This window comes from Haliotis cracherodii, unplaced genomic scaffold (genome assembly GCF_022045235.1).
Source record: "Haliotis cracherodii isolate W230 unplaced genomic scaffold, xgHalCrac1.p SCAF_7, whole genome shotgun sequence".
In the NCBI taxonomy this organism is placed as follows: Eukaryota; Metazoa; Mollusca; class Gastropoda; order Lepetellida; family Haliotidae; genus Haliotis; species Haliotis cracherodii.
In genome coordinates this window covers 36268246-36294166 of record NW_027266330.1, presented here as the reverse complement: position 1 = coordinate 36294166, position 25921 = coordinate 36268246, and the positions used below count along the sequence as shown (strand labels likewise).

Sequence of the window (25921 nt, the reverse complement as noted above, 5' to 3'; positions counted from 1 at the left end):
CTTCAAGAATTTTCGAAAACCCCAAGACATTCCTAGACACCGCAAGACCTTGTTTTCTCAAGGCCTTTAAGCGCATCCCAATACATCCCAACGGATTCCAAGACAGGCATACCCGTCCCAAGAGATTATCAGGCATCCCCAGATTTCTCTGAGCATCACAAAAGTTTCCAACGCATCACAAACGCATCCAAGCATCAAAAGACTCATCCCTTGCAAAGACTCACTTGGATCGATAGGAAGAGAAACGAATTAAAATGGCCAGCAGACACAGCTTCCACATCGTTGACTACGTGGTGTTCGGCGCCACCATCCTCATCTCGCTCGGCATAGGACTTTACTTTGCCATGTCTGGCGGACGTCAGCGAACAACATCCGAGTTTCTGGTCGGAGGACGTGCCATGAAGTTTCTCCCCGTCGCTGTGTCGCTCATGGTGTCGTTTGAGTCGTCGATCATGATGTTGGGCTATCCGGCAGAAGTATACGTATATGGAGCTCAGCTTTTTATAGCTCTTTTTGGTTTCATGGCGGCATTTCTGATATGCAGGGTGTTGATGATACCACTGATTCATCCCCTGAAACTTACAAGCGCTTACGAGGTAAGTTCAGATTAATACAGCGGAACTAGTTTAGACGCGTCAGGAAATCTTTCCAATCAGCCAATCAGCATCGAATCTCGGTATGAGACCTGCGTTGTGTATCTCGCAAAGAAAGTAAAACCATCAGTTCCGAATGTAAATAATAACAGCCGCACCATTACATTGTTGCTCAAGAACCCATGTATCATTTATTTAGACTGGGCGATCACATTATAGCTACCGTCTTTGGAGGGGTTGTCAGATCATCACGTAATTAGTTATCGTACTGGAATCAAACATGTGAGTTGAGGTGAAATGGGGTTAACGTCGCGTCCAAGATTATTGCACTTATATAGCGACGTGCATACACGTGTGTGTGTGTGGCTGCTTGTACTAGTCCGGACTGATGCCGATTTATAGTGCTAGCTCACTGAGATACCATGCCACAGTTTAACATGAATACCCAACTCAGACACAGTATACTGATTCCGAGCCGACCAGTTCTTATTTAGCCACTGAATGCCGAGCGCCAGACAGGGTAACAACAAGTACCATCTTTTAACGTCTTTTGGGATTGAACCCCGGATCTTCCGCTCTCCAGGCGGACGCTCTACCACTACACTAAGGAGGCGGTCTGTAAAACTTGTGATGTTTAATCAGATTTGACAGTGCAGTAATCACTCAATCACTCATCTCAATTACGTACGTAAAGAGTGAAAAGCAATATGAATATAAGAGTATTTAATGAGTACTTAAAATTTTATTAAGGTTTACTTCAGCTGAATCACTAATATATTTATTTTATGTTTTCAGTATTTGGATGAGCGGTTTAAATCACGTACGATCCGTCAACTGGGAACTACCCTTGGCGTTCTATCATACGTAAGCACGGACAGATACGTATAGGAACGATCCATACGCTAATTTCTGGGTTATAGTAGCAGCTTATCAACATATACAAACTACAATAATGCAATTTCAAAATTAAATCTCATAATAATTATGTTTATATTTTGTCATTGGGGGGGGGGGGGGGGGGGGGGGAGCGGTGCTGTCACTAGACTGTGACTAGAGTGGAGCTGTGCCGTCACTAGATTGTGACTAGAGGGGAGCGGTGCAGGCACTAGACAGTGACTAGAGGGGAGCCGTACAGTCACAAGACAGTGACTAGAGGGAAGCGGTGCCGTCACTAGACTGTGATTAGATTTGGAGCGGTGCCGTCACTAGACTGTGACTAGAGGGGAGCGGTGCCGTCACTAGACTGTGAATAGAGGGGAGCAGTGCAGTCACTAGACTGTGATTAGAGTGGAGCGGTGCCATCACTAGACTGTGACTAGAGTGGAGCGGTCCAGTCACTAGACTGTGACTAGAGGGGAGTGGTGCAGTCGCAAGACTGTGACTAGGCAGATTTTTTGTGAAACTGCGCCATCGTATCTCAGCGGGCTAGCACTATCAAATATGCATTGATCCGGACTAGTGCACGCAGCCACACACGCACGTGCATGCACGTCGCAAAATAAGTGCAATCATCAGCAGCCCATGCTTGCCGTAAGAGGTAATTTTACCTATTGTAAGAGGGGACTAACAGGATCGGGTGGTCAAGCTCGGTGACTTTGTTGATGCTTGTCGTCGCTTATGTTATCAATTACTGGCTTGTCAGGTCCTGACTCAATTGTTCTCACCCCGCCGTTATATAGATCGAATATTTCTGAATCCGTCCTTAAACAAGAAACATCAAATCAAACATCTCACCCAAGTTCAAACTATTATACCATTCCAGGTTTTCTACATGGGCGTGGTGATGTTTGGCCCAGCTATAGCACTGGAGGCAGGTACGTGTATGTTTGAAAACATTAAATTATCTGAACAAAAGTGCTATGGTTATAATGTTGTTTATTAATTAATCTATGACAGGGAAGAAACGAATTGTCCAGCCATCATTCTCGCCCTGCTAGCGACGAATAAAGATGAGTGTGTGTGTGAGAGAGAGAGAGAGAGAGAGAGAGAGAGAGAGAGAGAGCGAGAGAGGGGGGGGGGGGGGGTTAACGCCGCTTGTAACAGTATTCCAGTCATATCACGGCGTGTCAACTTAATGTGGGAGGAAAGCCCGAAGTGAGTCAGGTCTAAGACGTTTACCACTTCGGCGAAACCCACGAGCGCGGATATGGTGCTGATCACAAACCTAGAAACATAATCGGGGCGAACCGGGATTCGAACCCACAATCATAGGTTTCTGGCGTGCCTAAGTGACGTAACTCTGCACAGCGAATCGCGGCCCCGAATAAAGATTCGTCCTGATTATATTGTGCTCGCCACGCCATACCCGTGTTCATGGGTTCCAGCAAAGTTGTAAACATCTCAGACCTGCATTCAGACAGTTCAGACTTTCCTCCAACATTGCGCCGACATGACGTCATGTTGCTGAAATATAACGCACTCATTGCACCCAAATATATCAGTGACCTCATACAAGAACACATTCCATCCAAGGGCGCAACAAGGGTATTTTTAAGTGAAAGCAAAACCAATGTTATGAAGACGCAAAGCGGCCAGGTCTGGGGGCATGCCACCCGGAATTTAAAAAATATATATTTAGTGCTATTTCCTGCACTTTGGGTCCGTTTATGTGAGATTTTATCTGCAACAAATATTAGTTATTTATGTGTTAAAAAAAATTATGAGTAATACACACATACATATATCGATAATATTACTTATGTGTGTTATTACAGTATGTGATGGTCATGTATATTTTCATATTTTAACGCGAGCCGATCTATCGTTATAATTAGAATAATTTTGAGAGCAGGGTTTGCTTACGTCACAAAACATCTACCACTAAAATCCGAAAGTGCGTAAAGATTCCGATTTTCATGTTAGACAATAAATATCATGAATGAATAATTCACTGCAAAGATAGAAAATATGAGGTTTACTAGTACTTATAAACAAATTGTGCTTTTTATGTGTAAAACAATTTCTTTTCTGCTACAATGCATATTTCGCCCCTGTCATCTCTAAGATAAGGTAGCAAGCATACGTTGTCCGCGCCAAAATAACGTGCCGGCACCTTGATCGGACAGTTGTAAAATCTTGAAGGAATAAAATCTTGCTCTATTTATAGTGACGGGATTTCCCCAGACAGGGTCCATCTTCCTGGTTGCAGCTGCTGCTATTGTATACACAGCCATGGTGAGAAATGACCACTAATTCTCAAAAATAATTATCAATACGTCAATCCTATTTTATTCATACATGTTATATTTTGTGGGTAAAATTTTCAACCCAACCGGTTTATTTTGACGAACCAAGAGCAATACTTTGCAAATCAAGGTTTACCTGTCCATTAAAGTATTTTATCCAAAAAAGGGTCAAATTGAAATGTTATAAACGCCAGAACATGGAACAACCTTTAGAAATAATTGTTATTTGACAATAGTTGAATATATCTGAGAAGTAGCATTAATCTTAAATTGTATGAACCAGGATTGGCCCAATCCTTATGAGTAATGTTACTGGAACGGGTGTATTGTTTGCAGGGCGGACTGAAAGCGGTCATCTGGACTGATGTCTTTCAGGCTGTCGTGATGTTTGCGGGCATGCTCTCCGTCATCATCAAGGTAGGCCTCCTGGGAATGTCATGAAACTGCGATGTAAGTACAGGATAAAACACGCCTCCTCGGTTTGGGTTGAAAGGTAAAACCGGGAGTGAGAGAAAAGCCCGAGCTAAATGTTTTACATTTTTCAGCCAAAACCGAGGAGGCGTGATTAATCAAAATTATTAACCGTTCCACCGGAACGCCCTGGGCATTGTTGATATTGCCTGGCTTGTAAGTTTACCAACATTTTGAAGGGCATTCTGTTACTATAAGTCCTGTTTGCAGCGCCTTCTCAAAACTGGTGCAAAACGAACGTGGTTCTTTTCACATCTTCAATAACGACAGTGGATTGTCCCTTTGTTTTGTGGACCAAACAATCCAGTGATGAGCAAAGATCCACGTTTGTTTGTTTGTTTATTTGTCTGTTTGTTTGTTTGAATGTTCTTTAACGCCGCACTCAGCAATATTCAAACTGAATGACGTCAGTCTGTAAATAATCGAGTCTGGACCAGACAATCCAGTGATTGACATCATGAGCATCGATCCACGCAATTAGAATACGATGACATGCATCAACCAAGTCGGCGAGCCTGACCACCCGATCCCGTTACTCGCCTATTACGGCAAGCATGGGTTGCTCAAGACCTATTCTACCCTGGATGGATCCACATAATGTGGATATGATGTCAAGTAATTAACCAATGCACCTCGTCCCACCCTTGATCCATTTAGTCACCTCTTGCGACAAGCACAGGTTGCTGTCCTTACGGTTTTTTTGTACCTGTGTTAGCAAACTGTGTCGATGAATGCTCAACGTGATTATCGGTGCAAACATATGAGTAAGAGAGTTGGTAAATAAGAATTTACACTACGTTGGAAATCGAACCCCGATCTTCGGCTTAAGGTCGGATGTCAATTGTATCAGCAAATACATGTTTGCCTAATAATGTGTACATGTTCTGCATGGGGTGGGGTGGGGGGCGGGGGGGGCACACCTCGTATTTCTCACAGAACACAAGGCTTCATGTGAAAAAAAAGACCTGCGATGGACATAGGTGAGTGACTGAGTGGGTGAGTATGGTTTTACGCCGCCTTTAGCAATATTCTTGCAATATCAAGGCGGGCACACCAGAAATGGGCTTCACCCATTGTACCAATGTCGGGAATCGAACCCGGGTCATCGGCGTGACGAGAGAACGCTTTAACCACTAGGCTACCCAACCGCCTCAAATAGGGATACGAAAGGTAGTCACGAGATATACGTTAATGCTTAAGTGTTATTTCCTGTATTCCTGTAATATAATATGTCACTTACACTATCATCGAAGGAGTCGATTTTGACCAATCGGCATAAAAATGTCTCCAGTAGGGATAAAAATATTGGCCTTTTTTAAAAGAATCTGTGTATCGTATTTCAGGGCACAATAGACGCATGTGGAATCAAGGCTGTGTGGACCACTGCGGCTAAGGGAGGACGCCTGAATTTCTTTAAGTAAGATTTGACAGTTTCTTCAAATGATACTTATTCTTTTAATAAATTTTCAACATATTCAGATATGATACATGCACAATTTGTGATTGAACTGTTTTGTTTAGGGTTTAATGCCACACTCATCAATATTCCAGCTATGTAGCGGCAGTATGTAATAACCAGATAATCCAGTGACCGATATTATGAGCATCTATGCACGCAAATGGGATATGATGACATGCACCAACCAAGTGAGCGAGCTTGACCACCCGATCCCGTTAGTCGTCTCTTTCGACAAACATAACCGCCTCTTTTGAGGGTGATATGCACAATTACGTGGACCTATGAAATAAAACCTTGCAAAACTATCAGACAAATTGTGATTGTGATCATTTATGTTGAGTGAGTAAGTGAAATATTCCAGCAATTTCACGGCGAGGGGTACCAGAAATGGGACTCACACTGCAGTGTACAGAGCCTAAGCTGGCGTGATGAGCGAATACTTTACCACGAGGCAACAGCGCTGCTCCTTGTCTCAATGAAGTTGCTGCAACTCAGTTGCAAGTCAAATTCAAGACCCTACTTCTGTTAAAATGTACATGTCCGTTTGTTAGCATGAAATGTAGAAGGAGAAATACTCACTCAGCCTAAAATTACTGATCAACAACACACTACTTTTTTCCACGGGACGTTGTCTAACAATCCATGATGTTGTCACCCAGTTTTGACATGGACCCGACTGTCCGTCACACGTTCTGGGGACTGTTTCTGGGGACATTCGCTCGGTCTTCCGGCCTGATCTTTAACCAGTCCACTATACAGAGGGTCTGTTCCACGCCTACCCTCGCAGCAGCCAAGAAGTGAGTCTCAGCAGTAACTGAAAACTACGTTTATAACGAACATGCTACTAACCAACTGCCGGATATAACGAACTGTTTTTGGGTACCGGGTATTTGCTGTATATATGTTTATAACGAAGTTCGGAAATAACATTAGTGGTCCCGTTGAGTTCTTTATAAATGTAGTTTACTGTATTTTATTCGCACTTCCTGTAATTATCTTAAAAAAGACAATATTAAATAGATATCATTGTTTTAATGTTACATAAATACTATCACATGTGTTTATAGTCGCAATCTTTTTGTAGGTTAGTAAATCACCATCGGCAATAACCAATTAGTTAATGAAAGCGCCATAACCTAGTCCATATTCATAACATATAATCTGTCAATACAAAAGAACAACAAGCCTTAATTTTCTGCCCAAACAGACCCCACTTGGCGTAAAGGGCAAACAGCTGTGGAAAAGATGTGAATGGACCACTAAAAATCAGTGATGACAACAGCAATTGAGTCAACTGAACGATTCTGACTGTATCATAAGCATATAAGAATCTACCTTCACTTTGTGCGAGTTCACTGGAGTATGAACGTTCATTGAGTGAGCACTCAGCAATATTCCAGCTATATGACGGCTCTTTGTAAATAATAGATTCTGGACCAGACAATCCAGTGATTAATATCATGAGCATCGATCCACGCAATTGGGATCGATGGCATGCATCAACCAGGTCAGCGAGCCTGACCACACGATCCCATTAGTCGCCTCTTACGACAAGCATAGTCGCCTTTTACGGCAAGCATGGGTTGCTGAAGACCTATTCTACACCGGAATCTTCACGGGTCGCGGCGTTAAGCAACAAACCAACAAATAAACAAACATTTAGTCGCCTCTTTCGACTTGCTGGGAACAAACTGTAAGCCCACAATCTTCAGTGGGCCTCTACGCCATTGTCAAATAAATGGTTTTTACCTATTTCAGTTATTTTATGCCAGGGATTGACATCAAATTGTTTTGTTCTTTGCAAGCAAAGGAGAATTGGATTCAGCAAATCAATAAAAATAATACGCTCCTCAGTTAATTTGCAAAAAAAGGTTTTAAATGTACAAGCAATTTGTAAAGTGAATGCGTGAATAAGACAATTTTTGTCAAGTGATATTGTTTGTCATTTTCAATGGTAACTGAATTCAGGCATCGACTGGAACACCTGTATAACGTTGCTATGATATCTCTGTGCTTCAGAGTGATGCTGATTGTGAGTCCTGCGTTCTGGATAACACTGACAGTGGCCATGATCGAGGGCATCGTCGCATACGCCTACTACGTGAACGTCAGATGTGACCCTTTGGAGTCCGGACAAATACACAATCCGAACCAGGTCTGTTGGTTTATTTGATCATTAAGCAAGTGCAGCATCGCAAGTGTGGATACAGTAGAAGTGAGAGAACCATCCATTGACATAGATCTGGCAACAATTTGGGTTTGATTTAGCCAGATTTTGTCAATTAATTGGTGTTTGTTGAAAACATGTTACGAATTGATTGAGGTAAATGGCATTTTACATGATGGTAAGGAGACTGAAAAAGATATGATTGCGGAACCTTGCCCTTTGGATCCACGAATGTTTCAGAGTCGTTATTGTGTTTTGATGTTAATTAACCAAACACATTATGACAACCTATAAAAAATCGCTGAACTTGAATAAAGTAAAACTGCCTCCGTGGCTTAGTGGTAGGGCGTTGGCCCGGAGAGCGGAAGGTCGGGGTTCGACCCCCTGCTGCGTCATACCAAAACACGTTAAAAGATGGTACTTGTTGTAACCATGCCAGCACTCGGCATTAAGGGCTACAACAAGGACTGGTCGGCTTGGAGGTAGAATACTGAGTGGGGTATCCATGTTAAACTGTGGCATGGTATCTCAGTTGGCTAGCACTCTAAAAACGGCATTAGTCTGGACTAGTACAAGCAGAAACACACACAAGCACATACACTAACTTTTAAAACTCAATTTTAAAAAGCAAAAGTTAGGTTGATTACAAGATATATTGGATAGATATTGATATCCTTAACAGACACTGCTTATCATATGCATGTTACTTGGTACAATCAAGTTGGCCAGCTTGAGATAGTGGCAAGAGTTCAACAGGAATAAAAATTATTATTTTGACAAAATTGTCATGTATTTAGTCCTCTGTGTGTAAACAGCTGTTGAGTGTTCATCCTGAATGCCAGGCTGTCATAGTGAGTAAGTAAGGATGCCACAGTGGGGATATGAGAAAGGAGTGATCTGAGGGCTCGACACGAAACCGAGCCTATACTGTGCCGACCCAACACTGCAACCACAGGGTTGCTTTTAACTTATTGCAAACAACTCAAAGCATGAAACTGTTTTGAGTGGAGTCAATTACACAACAACTGCAAGACTCTTTTGGCATAACAACTTTCTTCACTAAAATGGAAGCCTCTTATGAGGAACATCACAGTTAGAAATACTTTACGGACACTCTGTAATACCTTCGAGAGCTGAATGATCTCTTGTCAGACACTCTCTCACCCAAACACTCATTACTTCGAGCACTCAAGGATCTCCTGCTCTCGAACCCATACACGGTCATTCCTTCGAGGGCTGAATGATCTCCTGTCAGACGCTCTCTCACCAAAACACTCATTACTTCGAGGGCTCAAGGATCTCCTGCTCTCGAACCCATACACTGTCATTCCTTCGAGGGCTTAATGATCTCCTGTCGGACACTCTCTCGCCCAAACACTCATTATTTCGAGGGCTCAAGGATCCTCCTGCTCTCGAACTTATACACTTATATACTTATACTGTCTCATTCATAAACTGTCACTCCTTCGAGGGGTGCAGGATCACTTGTTAGACCCTCTCTCGCCCATACACTGTCATTCCTTCGAGGGCTCAAGGATCTCTTCTCAGACACTATAGATCTCTTATCTATACACTGTCATACCTTCGAGGGCTCAAAGAACTCTTGTCAGACTCTCTTTCACCCATACACTGTCATTCCTTCGAGGGCTCAAGGATCTCTTGTCAGACACTCTCTTTCACCCATACACTGTCATTCCTTCGAGGGTTCAAGGATCTCTTGTCAGACACTCTCTCGCCCATACACTGTCATACCTTCGAGGGCTCAAGGATCTCTTGTCAGACACTCTCACCATACACTGTCATACCTTCGAGGGCTCAAGGATCTCTTGTCAGACACTCTCTTACCCATACACTGTCATACTTTCGGAGGCTCAAGGATCTCTTGTCAGACGCTCTCTCTCCATACACTGTCATACCTTCGAGGGATGAATCATCTCCAGCCAGACACTCTCTCACGGAGACACTCTGTCACATGACAACTCCATCTTGCCTGTTTTTCATAATTTTTTTGTTTCTTTTAGATTATACCATATATGGTAATGGATATTTTCCGGGGCTTTCCCGGAATGCCTGGACTCTTCCTGGCCGCTTTATTCAGTGCGTCTTTAAGGTAGGTCATTCCAGGACTCTCCCTTGTCCCAGTGTGTCTTTAAGGTAGGCTGTGCCTGAATTCTTCCTGGCACGTATTTAATGTAAGTAATGCAAGGTTGTTTTTTATAGTAAGTTCTGCCTGGAATCTTCTTGGTCGCGTTATTCAATGCACCTTTAAGGTAGGTAGTCTACTGGACTCTCCATGTTCTCAGTGGCGTTTTGCGGTAGCTTATACCTAGACTCTTCCTGGTCGCTATATTCAGTGCATCTTTAAGGCAGGTTGTGTACTGGACCCTCCCGGCCCGACTTATTCAGTGTGTCTGTGGGGTATTTATTGTCTCGGAAATCTTCACATGAGCAGCGTTTATCATCTTCCCGAGGCAAGATGTGTTTATGTTTCCATTATAAACTTATTTGCTTTTTAGGACGTGTGGCGACTGTTATAACTTTTTAATAAATTTCTGGAATAAAACACGACTCTTGACTCAGTACTTGGTGAGAAGCATTAAATCCCGTACTTAATTGCACTGTATGTTGGGAGCTTGGTTCTGTATGTCATTGTTTCCGACATGTGGAGCGACGCTGTACATTCACCCTATACAATACATGTCCAGAAGACAATGCGTTACTTTAAACAAGGCCAATTCACAGTTATTATGATTCAGGTATGATTCACCGTCGTCATTAAGCAGAATGCATAACCACTGTTAATGTAATATAAATAAGTCTTATCATTTTGCAACATTCAAATCCTATGCTACAGTGAAATAATAAATAGAAATAAAAAAATCATTTTCAAATTTTCAATAAAAAAGAAATATCAAATTTACCCCCCATATGAAGATCGTCTACTTTCTTAATCATGATGTTTCAGGCGTCCCCTTCCATGAACCTGATAGCGGAATATTGCTAAAAGCGTAAAACCATACTCACTCAAACACTCCTATTCATGCAAAAACCTACCATCTACATAATACGAACAGAACATATACTGGACTGATTCGCGATATATGTAACTAAAACATTTAAGGGAGAACCACATGTATTCTTTCAACAGCACAATTTCGTCTGGACTCTCCAGCCTGTCAGCGATGACCTGGGAGGACATTCTCAAGCCTCGACTACCAAACGTTTCCGACGTGACAGCAACGGTGATAGCTAAAGTATCAGGTGAATGTTACCTCACGTTTAGTGACATGTTATGCTTCACGTAGTTCATGCATATTGAGGCTGTCCTACTTTCACAATGCATCATTTAGTGGGACAGCATTTGCATAGGTGACACATGCACCTGACGAGGGGCTGAGCGATTTTTGAATATAATTGCATCCCGAAAATGATGTGGAAAATGATTTGGCCTCAGATCAGCCCAAAGAAATATAATTATTTTCCACGAGACACGCTAAATGTTCTGAAAATAATGTATTTTGTGTAAAACAATGTATGTTTTGAGGCAGTGTTGAAATAATATTCGTTTATATTATGCCTGGCACTTAAAGAGCAAAAAACAAGGACTGGTCGGCACTGTGTAATGTGACTGAGCAGGGTATTCAAGATAAACTGTGAGCAGAGGGGCGGTATCTCATTGGGCTGGTACAACATAAAGCAAGCGTAGCTCCGGGTTAGTGAAAGCAGCCATACACACACGTGCATGTACGTCGCTTTTTAAGTGCAATAATTGTTTAGGCGACGTTTTGACTTCATATAACTCAACCATGTGGACGTGTTGGCGTGTGTGTGGTGTCGGGGTGACATGTGCCATACCATAAGCTACTCTTTTCAGAGAGTGAGTGAGTGAGTTGGGGTTAACGCCGCTTTTAAAAGTATTCCAGTTATATCACGGCGTGTCAGCTTAATGTGGGAGGAAAGCCCCAAGTGATGCAGGTCTCAGACGTTTACCACTTCGGTGAAACCCACGAGCACGGGTATGGTGATGACAAACCTAGAAACATAATCGGGGCTAACCGGGATTCGAACCCACAATCATAGATTTCGGGCGTGCCCAAGGGACGCAACTCTGCACAGCGAATTGCGGCGCCTTAGACAACTGGGCCACCCGTGCCCCCTCTTTTCAGAGAAGCAAATTGTATTACACTGATCATTTTATTTTCAGTGGTTGTGTTCGGTCTCTTAGCCTGTGGAGTGGCCATACTCATTTCCCTCATTGGAGGAACACTCACGCAGGTGGTGTATAATGTTTTTATTCTTATATTCCTCATTGGAGGAATATTCACGCAGGTGGTGTATAATGTTTCCATTCCGATATTCCTAATTGGAGGAGCTCTCACGCATGTGGTGTATAATGTTTTCATTCTTTTATTCCTCATTGGAGGAACACTCACGCAGGTGGTGTATAATGTTTTCATTCTTATATTCCTTATTGGAGGAACTCTCACGCAGGTGGTGTATAATGTTTTCATTCTTATATTCCTTATTGGAGGAACACTCACGCAGGTGGTGTATAATGTTTTCATTCTTATATTCCTAATTGGAGGAACACTCACGCAGGTGGTGTATAATGTTTTTATTCTTATATTGCTCATTGGAGGTGCTCTCACGCAGGTGGTGTATAATGTTTTCATTCCGATATTCCTTATTGGAGGAATACTCACGCAGGTGGTGTATAATGTTTTTATTCTTATATTGCTCATTGGAGGTGCTCTCACGCAGGTGGTGTATAATGTTTTCATTCTTATATTCCTTATTGGAGGAACACTCACGCAGGTGGTGTATAATGTTTTCATTCTTATATTCCTTATTGGAGGTGCTCTCACGCAGGTGGTGTATAATGTTTTCATTCCAATTCCTCATTGGAGGAATACTCACGCAGGTGGTGTATAATGTTTTCATTCCAATTCCTCATTGGAGGAATACTCACGCAGATGGTGTATAATGTTTTTATTCTTATATTCCTCATTGGAGGAACTCACGCAGGAAGTGTGTAATGTTTTCATTGCTGAAATATCTGATTCGCATCATTTTGGCGACCGTTTAGATAATAGGCTTGTGCAAAGAGGAAAAACAAAAGGATGTTTCACTTGTGCTGAAAATGTATTATTCCTTTATTGACATTTATTCTTAATGAATTCATCATTGCCAGTCACTTGTTATGATGGAAGTTATTTAACTTTGGCCATGTGTCTGTAAATGACAGTAACGTTGAACAAAAGAATGTTTACAAACCGTTTTATATACATACAACGACGGGGCAGAATATTGACACAAAAATTACATTATTTACAACTTCAAGAGAAAAAAACAGTTTGGGCCAAAGACTTGCTCATGGTAATATTTTTTTCTATCAAATGCTTCCCGAAAACATAAAACGAATGTTTCTTCATCGTTTTAATATGAAAGGACGGGATAGGATATCGATATGTACAAAAATACATTTTTTCCAAGTTCAAGGGATAAAAACAGCTTGGGTCAAAGATTTGCTCATGGTCAAACGTTTCTAAAATGCTTCCTGAAAACAAAAAACTAAAATCTACATTTAGTGTCATTGTAAGTGTAAATCGTGTAATTGATATAACGGCGACATAACGATTTCCGTAACCATTATCATAAGAAATCATTGTACGATTACGAGTCTATCAGAGACATGTGTTTATGAATCACTATGAAATAGGGTTGATGCCAGGTGTCTGACAAAAGATGAGCGTATCCTGCCCATCCGGTGGCACCTGTCACAAACACATGCAAAGGCAAGTCAACTACGCTCGTATCTGTGGCTGAGCGTTCTTGGCATCGCTTTCGTGCTGATCGTGGGGTTCTTCGTCAGCTGGGCGACAGGTAGGGAGTACTTAGGGGAGAGACCACCTAAAAATCGCGTGTGAGGGATTCTGGTATTTTTGTTGGAGACAACATATTATTTCCGTCACTGCTTCAAAACATACAATCTCTTTCTCTGAAAGGAGGCACCAAATAAAATATTTTAATCACAATTTCAGGATACTACCATCTCCAGTGAACAATTTTATCTTTTGGAATACCTCAGACCAAATTATGTATATACATAATTGTTCACCTGAAATAACACGAGAACATATGGAGCAAGTCAAAATAGGGACTGCATCGGACATCAATTTTGTCACTGATGCGTCAATTTGGAAATTAAGTTATTGTTATCATGTTTCCATTCGGAACAGAAAGTCGACAGATTTAAGGTTTAATATGTTTTATTCAACACAGCTGAAAGCAACATGCCTTCGGATGGATTTTATATTCTTATTGTAAGGTCTTGATAAATCTTCATATCTAATGAACCGTCTCTGTGGTCTAGTGATAGAGCGTCCGCCCGGAGAGCGGAAGGTCCGGGGTTCGATCCCCGGCCGTGTCATACCAAAAGACGTTAAAAGATGGTACTTGTTGTTACCCTGTCTGGCGCTCGGCATTAAGGGGCTGGTCGGCTCGGAGTCAGTATACTGTGTCTGAGTGGGGTATTCATGTTAAACTGCGGCATGGTATCTCAGTGAGCTAGCACTATAAATCGGCACCAGTCCGGACTAGTACAAGCAGCCACACACACACACACACACACACAAACATGTGTGTGTGCATGCACGTCGCTATATAAGTGCAATAATCTTGGACGCGACGTTAAACCCTATTTCACCACCAGATCTAATGGGTATGTAAATAATTTGATATAACGTCCACCCTCTCCAAATGTTATGAACATTGGATGTTTATGTCATTCAATTTTGGCATTTATTTTGTTTATGACAGGGTTTAACAGAGATGGGAGCCTCGATCCTCGCTATGTCATATTTCTATCTGACGTCCTCAGAAATATGCTGAACTGCTGGAAAAAGACCAAGATAGATGAGGTATTCACATGAATTTCCCATATGTCGTTCAGACACGTCTCCGTGCGTGAATGCTACTTGATTCCTACAGTTTGTGCTGCTAAATGTATTTCGTAAAGGCTGGTAATTTGATAAATGTAAAGGCTGTTTCATGCTTCCTAAATAAATTACCCACATATATTTTTCAGAAGGCTGTAACGCAGGACAGTACCTACAAAACCGTGATTGGAATAGAAACCGGACCAACAGCCGAGACAGAACTACCACTGCTTGCTACGTCCGGCAAGGACAGATCTGCTTCTGATGTTCCCTCTCACACCAAAAAGGACGAAACTTAGTCCTGTGTGTGTTGATAGTTTGATAGGCACCTGCAAAAACAGGCAAATGTCCTCCTCGGCGGTAAACAACTATGTGGAACGACAAGCTACGTCCGTCTTATTTCTTATAAAGCACATTGGATTCCAATCTCGGGTAATCACAGAATGTTATGGAGTTGACAGTACCTCGACATCGGAGAGAAGCGTTCGTAAAATAGCACGACTACAATTTAACCGAGAATGCTGTGTTGATATGGGATATTGGATATCTATTGCTCTCCTAATGTGTGTGTGCTGAGATATAGGAAAAATTATCGAAAAAATCAGATCAGGCGCTAAAACAATCGTATGACGCGGAACCTCGTTTTCAATCGGTTATCGGCTCAACACGTGGTTTTCGGACATTGGTCGAAGCGTGTCATCTCGGTATTGGCGCCTCTGAGCGTTGTCCATCAATCTTACATACCTTGGAGAGATATCAAATCGTCTTTATGTCGTCGGTATAAATCTCATCGTCGGCTAGTCGTAGAAAGCAACTACATTGAATCGGGTGGTCACAGGCTCATGATCAGTGCCTTGCCTGAATGCTTGCCATTGCACCCGACGAGACGGGATGTTACTGATGAAGCCAGACACTGGGTTGACTCAAACATTTACAGACCGCAGTGATATAGCTGGCACATGGCTGAGTGTGGCGTGTAAATACACACAAACACACATACATATCATCATCATCATCATCATCATCTGCTCAATGTTATAACAGGGAAATCAATAGAGGACAGTTGTCTTGTCTTGTCAGATCTAGAAAGTGTTAATCTTATCATGTGACTGGTATTTGCACGAGTGGAACAGCCACAAGTTAACACTTAACTTTGCAGATAAGATGAACATTGTGTGGTTGACTAGAAAATTAAAAATGTTCCGCTTATTATGAAAGTTGTTCGGGCATTAAGCGCTATTTCTACATGTTATTTTACTCGAGTGAAATATCGATTATATATACTCTTAAAAAAAGAAACGCTAAGTCAGTTTTGTGTTAGGTAGGAAAATATATTTATACGAGGAACCGTACAAGGTATGGAGCCAAAATGTTTTGGGGAGAACACTTGGTGATTGTAGTCATCTCAGTTATCGGTACATAGGAAAAGTCCAAGGTGAAGGTCCGTTCGAATCGATAGCGGCCTGACATCTGCCAATGGAAGAGACGATTATGCGAATCACATCCTGGGGTATGATAGTCAACTCGGCCTGCAACACAAAAGTCAACAGCTGCAAAGTCTGGGGTTGTGGTTGACGTCTGCGTAGCCGTCTATCCAATTCATCCCATAGGTGCTCGCTCTATCGGGTTCAAATCCGGGGATCTGGAGGGCCAGGGGAGAACATTAACCTTGTTGTTGTATATACAGGCTCTTGTGATCCGTGCTGTATGCAGTTGAGTGTTGTCCTGCTGGAATACACCGTTGCCGTTGGCTGCAATTGGGAGGACGTGTGGTAGGAGAATTTCGTTAATGTATCGTTGAGCCTTAAGATTGCCCTAGATATCAACCAACCCTGTCCTGCCATTATGAGAGATAGCCGCCCACATCATAACGCTACCTCCACCAAAACCTGTCCACTTCCTGTACGCGTAACGTTCTCCACGACGTCTGTAGACCTATGCTCTTTCACTCCCTCAGTGGTGGAGAAATATTGATTTCGATGTTCGACGCATGGAACAGGACATTTTGCTCGTAGACCTGCTGCTCTTAAACGGTGTCGTACGGTCTGGTCGGAGATTCTGCGCAGTCCGGGTATTTGGGATGCGGTTGAGGTGTCTGTGGTCGTGCTTTCACGTAGATGGCGCACTCGGATGTAGCGATCTTGAGCTGGGGGTAGTTACTCTTGGTCCTCCCGACCATGGCCGATCACGTGTTGACCTGTGCTGTTGAAACTGATCCAATAGCCTTGTGATGGTGCTGGGTGCTACATTGAGAACCCTGGCTACAGCTCATCGGGATTTCCTTGCCTGCAAGCATCCTTTGACGCTGTTTCGTTGTACTTCTGTTAATCTTGGCGTGTTGTTGAACTGACACTGTTCGACTGACGCAGATGCCAGGCAATCAAAATCTTGCACTTTACTACCGCTTATAGTGTTGCTGCAAGTGCAGTACGTGCAACTCCATGGTACTTTTGTTAATGTACTGGGTGCAGTTTTTTCCGAATCGTACGTGTTTCCCGACTAATTGTTTTCATGTGATCATTTTGATCCCGGAAATATGTCACTGTCACTATAACACATTAAACCACTTCGTTTTGCACCTCTTGGTCCGCTAGTTTTGCTTTTATTGCCAAAATGAATTGTATCGCGTTTCTTTTTTTAAGAGTATATTTGGGGATGCATACACTATTTCATCACTCAATGCATTATCAAAGTCAGCATAAAACAGATATACCGCTAGGTTATGTTTCAGCCTAAGCATCTACTCTTCAGCTTTTGATCCGTGAAGATTCGGGTGGAAATAGATCAGCAAGTCACGGGTGCGTCACATTTGTAAATGTCCACCACATGTCTTCCACTAAAAGTTTTGAAGGTTTAACTGTGTGTTGTAACCATGATCTGAGTAGGGTACGAAATTGTTTTCATAGGTGCTAGATTCATGTCTTTTCCGAAAACAAGGCATCAAAGCCAATATAGCTTATCAATTTCGTTCACCTCAGTAATTTTACAGAATTAATTTTCTTCACTTGCGTAATTAGTATTGAATGATCCATATCCAAATCACCGCAAGGACAATCCATTTTGTTTCATGTAGCAGCTAGACGACATCAATCACCAGAGGTCAGGTGAGGTGAATTGGGGTTTAACTTTGCATCCAAGATTATTGCATTTATATAGCGACGTGCATGTACGTGTGTGTGTTTGTGTGGCTGCTTGTACTAGTCCAGACTGATGCCGATTTATAGTGCTAGCCCACTGAGATACCATGCTGCAGTTTAACATGAATATCCCACTCAGACACAGTATACTGACTCCGAGCCGACCAGTCCTTGTTTTAGCCCCATAATGCCGAGCGCCAGACTGGTTAACAACCATCTTTTAACATCTTTTGGTATGACGCGGCCGGGGATCGAACCCCGGACCTGCCTCTCTCCCGGCGGACGCTCTACCACTAGGTCTTCAATCACCAGAACCAAAGCATTTATTTATTTATAAGTCAGATGAAATGTCACAAGACCAGTAAAAAATACTAAATTACTTATATTGCTGATAAATGCGGGTGTTAAAAAGAAAATAGAAAAACGAGTTGATCGTAAACAATTCGGGGAAACCCTGGAAAATGGTTCCGTCAAAAGTTCACACGATCAATTTCACAAACAATTATTCACATCGTGTGAACTTTTTTGGTCCGTTCACAGGTGTGTGAACTCCAAATATCAGATCACGTGACTACCCCTTCAGCCAATCAGCGTGAAAGTGTAAACTTCAAAGTATGAAATTATATACATGTGTATCATTACTTACTTTTCATCAACACATAAATTATAATGTAGTAAATGCTTCAGATGGTTATGATACTTTAGCTGATAATTGACTGCTATCACTTATAGTTCGCGTGTCGTGTTATCAGATAGTGCATGCGTTAATGTAAGGTGACATAAAGACACCTCCTATGATTGGACAAAACTGGTACACCAGGCGCGTGATCTCTTGTCCACGTGGCGATAGCTGTTATCATTGAACTATATTGGTGATTACGCCTCAAGCTCTTGAACTAGATGGATAAACTTGACTCGAAAACACGTTTGTCTGAAACATTTTCCCTTTTATACCACATGTACTTGCAGTTGGTATACATTAGATCAGTAACCAACAACTAGTATAATTATTATATGAAATCAATGATTGATTAATACTTCGAAATAAGACATTCCTGAGCCATAACATTAACTGACAATAGGTGTCAATATGTTTGTTGCAGAGAATCGCTAGTCTTCATTCAACTCCGTCGGTCCTGATAACGCACAGAACAGCATGACAAGAACCGTTTTATCAAATAGATCAAACTTTAAATACGTGTCGCGAGTTGACCCTTGATTGAGCTCTGAGTATTGCTTATACCAACCTACTGTTTGATATTCAAAATGCGTACAGACAGCACATCGTTCAGCATACATTGATCAGACGAGGTGCTCAGATCATATTGCTGTGATTCTTTGCTCCAAGCATGCCTGCCAACATGGACAGTTATGCATACAATGCATACTGAGACATCAGGTTTCCTACGTTTCTCTGTCGCCAAATGTCAATTCTGGTTGCACCATCTGGAAGATTGTTCCCAGGCGTCACATGGATATGTGATAGGTATGGGCACAGCATGTTCCATACATCTGATTCTTGCATCAACCCGTATTGTTTTTTTCTTAAATCAATGGAATGATGTTTTCAACAGAAAAGAAATCTTCATACAATCCCCGCTCCCTGATATTCAAATGACACAAATTTGAACATGTGATATTGTACACGGAAAGCAAATGAGGGCATGTGTCATACTGTGATTGTGGTGACTATATCTGCCTTTCGCCATATTATCTGTCTCCAAAGTAATGTCAGTTTGACCTAAACTGTTCTCATCTTCACTCACGTGCTGACTCGCCACAGTTAGCGTTTTCTAATAGCTATGCATGTACGTGTATTCTGTGTGATCCCAGCACCCGCTTGCCTGCTTGCTTGTTTGTTGTTTAACGTTACGGCAAGTATGGATTGCTGAAGACCTGTTCTATCCCGGATCTTCACGGGTCCTCAGCACGGGCAATACCTGAAGAACTAAAATGACTGTATCACGAAAGTTGTGTTGTTGCTATCATATACATGTACATCATTACCTACTGTTTATAAACATGTATTATTCACATGAATCACGCTGTTGCATAACCATTTACATGGTTATAATACTTCCGCTGACAATTTACCTCTCCATAATATATAATACCAAGTATTTGAACGGAGAGGCAAGGTCTAAAAGAACGAAACTGAATGATCCTGGTGGTGTTTAATTACTGTTTCAAACTGAGGTGCAGGGTTCAGAGGAGTAACCTGCCATTCCATTTTAATCACAGTTTGCAAGATATATCTTATTTCATGGATCAAAAATAATAATCTGTAATCCTAACTAACTGTGTGTTATAATACTCTGCTGACTAAAATTGGATTGGGAGGGGTTAATTATTTCTAATATTCACTAACTGATATTGGTTGCTTCGATCTGGCTCATACATGACATGCACTTTGGTGTAGTCAGAGCTGATAACCTTACAGGTTATCCATTGGCGAGTCAAAGGTTGCTCTTGTTTAAAGCCTTGTTTCTGTTCATGGTTGTGAGATATGTCCCACACTCCAGAGTGTGCAGCAACGCACATCTATCGGTGATGATCATCAGAGTTCTAAGCCACTGAAGGTGAGTGGGAAAACCCCTTACATGTTTCGTGAATGAATTACAGTTCCAAAGTTTACTATTCAATTAAGAAACTTTGCGCTGCTACGATTTAAAGTCATAATGTTGTTACTTGAGCATCGATGCAAAACAACAAACATGATCTTGTAGATATTGGAACGCTATTTGTTTGTTATTTTGGTGTGCACGGTTGTTCCGATCGGATACCCGATTATACTTTGTTCCAAATATGCGGGTTGATATTATTCCATACGAAGCACATGCTGGAGTAATGCAAAGATAACTTTTGATTACCGTACGAACAACATTCCTGACATAATGTTTGGTGACGTCCGATAATAAAGGAGACACATAATGTCACTGTTGGCATCATGTTAACATAAAAGCAGCAATATTGCAGCCTGATAGCGATACCTGCCAACAAAGGCTGTAGGCTGTTGATGTAACACTGTTTTCATACGCCAGGTCTTTGTGCGGAAAGGTATTTCGATTTTCATGTGTCGAATGGACAAATATAAAAGTCAAGTATTTTTCAGTATCATGGTGGAATTGTATATACCATTTGATGCTTGTGGCTGTTATACTTTTATTTGATCCAACCAAATTAATGGCTCAACTGTCAAAGGCACCACAATTAACAGTGCAGATGTAAATACCAAAGCCATTACATGATACCCGTGTAATGCTTTTTGATCCAGATTTTGACAAATGACTTGTTAGCAATGTTCATTTGATCAACATATGACTGAGGCTCTGCCCATATCAGTGTTACAAAAATCTACTCTTCCTTTATAACTTGTCTTAGTGCGAACATTGCCTTAGCTGGTGAAGTAACTTTTCCCTTATACCAATATATTGTCTTAGCTAGTAATGCAACGTTTCCCTTACATATTGTCCCAGCTGATAAAGTGACTCATGTCTTGCCTTTTGTCCTGCCTTATCATGAATTATTATGATTAGTATCACTGGGCTTTTAGCACCAAACCCATGTTCCTGGAGTTGATCAAAGTGATGGATCTGATGCACCTTGATACAATTTAAATGTTTAAAAGAACCCACTCACTACAAAGAGGAAGATCAGATTTGGCTACCTTGTCGTGCCTGTGTATTCTATTTCAAAAGATAGGACAGTTTTATCCGAGTAGTTGTGCCAATGATGGAACCATGTGTCATATCTAGTGAGTGTTGGTTGTTGGTTTGTTTGTTGTTTAACGCCGCACTGAGCACCTTTCCAGCTTTATGACGGCGGTCTGTAAATAATTTAGTCTGGACCAGACTATCCAGTGATTAATATCTTGAGCATCGATCTACGCATTTGGGATCGGTAATATGCATCAACCAAGTCGGCAAGCCTGACCACCCTATCCTGTTTTTTGCCTCTTACGACAAGCATAGTCGCCTTTTACAGCAAGCATGGGTTGCTGAAGACATATTCTACCCCGGATCTTCACGGGTCTATATAGTGAGTGAGTTATATTTTAATGTCATAAAGTGACGAGATCAAGCAATATAGTCAGTAAAACAGTCAGGTATATACTTCAGATAATTATAAGTCATAAAGTGAATATATTTAGAGAACTACAATCACTAACCGTATAAGCACAGGTCACTTCAAATCTACCGCGACGCCACCTTATGTTGAATCATGCGGATGTACAGTACCCCTCTCTCATGAACGACATCCCAGTAGGTTTAAAGACATCACTTTCACTACAAATGGTTGCAGGCACTGTTCTAAATGTGTTATTCCCTATTCTCAACAGGAAAGACACTGCATGTTATAATGTTGTATATATACAGTTGCATTGCCTCATGGATATAAACATGAAATTAATGGCATTCTTCGATCATATGAAAAGTTGGTCATAATCGTCGGTAAACCATTAAAGACGTCTCCATATAATAATTACCTACGGCAGCTATTTTCAACAAGATTATCTTGGACAAAGTGTAGAGTTACTCTTGTTTACAAAGCTAGTAAGCCTCTTCTGGTTATTTAAAAGATATGGAGTAATTTTCCAAATTTGTTTATAAATGTATTATTTAAATTCAAAAATGCAGACAAAGCTAAAGTTATTATTTGGGGCTGAAGTAAGGGGATTTCAAGAAAGAAAAGTTGGAGATAGATTGCACACAAACTTCTGCAAATATGTTTTGGGAGTTGGTAAACAACTCAAGTAATGTTCAAGAAATGCTATTTAGCAGAACGCGGGAGAACAGACATATATTATTATTGAAAGGTGTAGCTTTTTGTTGTAAATTATGTAGAAGACCTGAGGATCGTTATCCGACGCAGTGTTATTAACTGATGAAAAAGTTAGACGTGGCAGGAAGACAGACCTGGCCACCTTGTGTTATAGCATTGTTATGTTCAACTAGTATTCTTCAAGTATATGCTTTACCTTTGTGGTGTAATATCAAATGCAAGACTTTGTACGATTAAGTGGAATCGGTAAACTGTGTGATAGCAGATGTATCGAGGTTGAACTCCATTTCATGTTTGAACGTAAAGCACATAATTCATTACGTGTTATCTATTTCCCTATCTATCAAAATAGTTCAAATGTTGTAAAAATTGTAATGCTATCAAATTACTATCACGACTCAATCATTTGAAATATGTATGTTGAAGACGCCTCAAAGTGCAGGCAATCATTATTACCCACCCCACCCCCTGCTGACAAACCTAGAAACATATTCGGGTTGAGTAGGAATGACATCAGCAGAAAAGTAGGATGCAACACTGGAATACCAATTTCCATATGTGCTTTCTATGAACAGCTGTTGTTGATATACAATAAATAAAACCACGATGAGGGCCGCATGTGTTGGAAGGACATTATATATATGAAAGGGTAAGGGTTACTGATCTATCGTTGGGTTATAAGTTTCCGGACATCATTAGTTTTCGGGCAGCCATGCTTATCGCGCTTTATCGCACTATGACGATGGCTGTGGCGTCACAAAGCTATTGTAAATACTCGGCTGATGGCTTCTTTTTTAAGATAAAGCTGTTGTGGGATCTTTTACTGTTGTTTGTGTGATTCAGGAGAAAATGGCGAAACCATCATCAACATAATCCCATAACAGAAGCATATATGCTTGTTTGTTGTTTTACCTCAAATAGTATCACACATCAACATTACCCTTTATGTATATGTAGCCATGTGTCATGTCCATCAGGGGCATAAGGCTGACAGGTTGTATTGTAGTGTTGTGTAATGGTCTTTCTTATTTCTTTGTCTTGTGTTGTCCCTCATGTTGATACATCAGACTACCTGCACATTGTTGCACCTTCAGTCCAAACATACCAAGTCGCAGCAAGATCAGAATCTGTAGGTTAGATCGCTTGTTTATTTTGGCATACCTATGATTAGTAAAACACAGGAATGCTATGCATATGTATGCATGTAAATGTGTTATATTTATTGAGCATCTTTGTCTACATATGTGCACATGTGTACATTGTATGCAACGTCGTTAAATTTGGTGCATTCAACCTTTTCAAACTTAATTTAGTTACCTGCTTATTGAGCGCTAGTCGCATTGCTTTTCATGGTTGACTGAAACAATGAATGAACCGTCGAATGATACTTACCTGTTTGTGTACTTAAGCATGGCTGTAAGTATATGAGAGACACATAATACAGCTGGAAGTTTGCTGAAAGCTACGTGAAACCCAACTCACTCACTTACACAACAGGAATGTGTAAAACAGTATATAGTGAATAGAGTATCCGAATGTATGTGCATAGTGAGTCTGTGTATCATCGTTGTGTGCTGCAACTAGAAAGTACTAAACAGCTGACTACATTTTGTTGTTGTATTGTTGTTGGTATTAGGTTAGTTGTTGCTGTCCTACCTCCCATATATGTGTTTGATAAGACTGTTCAGATTGACAAAATTAAGTTTAAAGTGTGAACATGTAGGAAATTGAAAACGTTTAAATTGTATTCATGTAAACAATCATACATACTTTTGTAATATTGTTGTTTAGTACATACATTACATCGTACGTACAGATATGAACAACGTGTCTGTTTTGTAGTGCGAGTGAAGCAGACTGATTGACTTATGGATGGGTGTTATAATGTCATTGTGCCAAATGTGACACAGGTTGACAGTGAGCAACGTTGATATTGCAATGCATTTGGTGAATATGTGCATGTGTACATGTTGTTGTATATCATATTTTAATGTGCCGCCTTGGATACGTGCACAATAGTTTGATATGTGTCGCTTCGTTTCTTGAAAATATTTCGTCCACGCTCATTTAAGTTTTCTGTCTTTCAGAATGGACACCTTCCCGAAGTGTTGTGTCTGTCAGCAGCAGTTTACCCTGAAAGGTCCAGCCCCCTACTTACTGCCCTGTCTACACGCTGTGTGTGAGACGTGCGTGACATCTGCAGCTGGTGGTGTGATATCATGCTCTACATGTCACAGGGAGGTCAACCTCACAGACACAGGCCTCCAGAAGGATGCAGTCAGACAGAAGGAAATATTCCACCTGACAATCAAACATCGCCCCACAGAGCTCCTCTGTACACATGACGATGACGGCAACCAGGCTGTGTGTTGGTGTCAGGAGTGTGAAGACTTCCTCTGTGAATATTGCCAGAACATGCACAGCAGCGTCAAACTTACCAGGAAACATGTATTTCAAAACTTCAGTGACATGGAACCGACTGCTTCGAATATTCCAGCCTTCTGCAGTATCCATAAACACCATCTCCTTTATCTGTTTGATAAAAGCTGCAAAAAGTTAATCTGTGTGAAATGTAGGTTTGGTGACCACGCAGACCATGAAGTTGTGTATGTGGATATGGTTGCTGATACTGTAACAAAACAGTTGAACCATCATACGGATGAGCTATCAGCGTTACAGGCTCGCCAGCAATCACACATGCAGAGCATCAGACAGGGAACCGAATCCACCGACAGAACACACAACTCTTTGATAGGAACTATTGGTCACACATTCCAATCTCTGAGATCACAACTCGACCAAAGAGAGAAGGAACTTCTGATCGATCTTGAAAGTCAGACGAAGGAGACCAAGGCAACTCTACATGCTCGTCTAAACACCTGTGAAGAAGAATGGAAGACATGCACTGGGGCTTTAGACTACATCGCCAAAGTCCTCCTCTATGCCTCTAAGTCAGACCTCGTGGAACTGGAGAGTTATGTAGGAGACCTAACTCGGACCTACGTAGAAACTGCTGCACCTCAAACACATGTCGTACCTACATCTGTCTTCAACACCAACAGCTTGTCAACACTGAAATCAACCCTATCAGTGTTTGGCGCCATTTTGCCTAGGGAAGTGGATGAGGAATCTGTAAAATGTATTCACATTGAACATCATTGTTGTTTTATTCATTCTTTGTATGGGTAC

The 25921-nt window shown here is 41.4% G+C and overlaps 2 protein-coding genes across 3 annotated transcripts in view; both read left to right on the top strand.

The window, feature by feature from the left end:
* The first annotated feature begins 538 nt into the window (after positions 1–538).
* LOC139447897 (uncharacterized) overlaps positions 539–25921 on the top strand; it is a 32786-nt gene continuing 7403 nt past the window's right edge. Inside the window, exons 1-6 of one of the 2 annotated variants that reach the window (XM_071229375.1) lie at positions 539–596; positions 3700–3767; positions 4115–4195; positions 5593–5666; positions 6368–6505; positions 24820–25871. In XM_071229375.1, the coding sequence (XP_071085476.1) occupies positions 539–596; positions 3700–3767; positions 4115–4195; positions 5593–5666; positions 6368–6505; positions 24820–25871 (1471 nt within the window). Of the gene's footprint in view, positions 597–3699; positions 3768–4114; positions 4196–5592; positions 5667–6367; positions 6506–20455; positions 20530–24819; positions 25872–25921 lie in introns of those variants that run through there. The other variant, XM_071229376.1, reaches the window with a different exon arrangement.
* Positions 7708–15112, top strand: LOC139447819 (uncharacterized). The gene is made up of 5 exons (XM_071229303.1): positions 7708–7863; positions 9897–9985; positions 13607–13758; positions 14695–14795; positions 14963–15112. Exons 1-5 carry the CDS (start codon positions 7708–7710, stop codon positions 15110–15112), a joined length of 648 nt encoding a protein of 215 aa, XP_071085404.1.

What these genes read in the sequence shown, in the direction of transcription:
- LOC139447819 (XM_071229303.1), top strand. Translation starts at nt 7,708, where the DNA reads ATGATATCTCTGTGCTTCAGAGTGATGCTGATTGTGAGTCCTGCGTTC. An exon ending in AAATACACAATCCGAACCAG is followed by an intron (nt 7,864 to 9,896) that starts GTCTGTTGGTTT and finishes TGTTTCTTTTAG; the next exon opens with ATTATACCATATATGGTAAT. An exon ending in AAAAGACCAAGATAGATGAG is followed by an intron (nt 14,796 to 14,962) that starts GTATTCACATGA and finishes TATATTTTTCAG; the next exon opens with AAGGCTGTAACGCAGGACAG.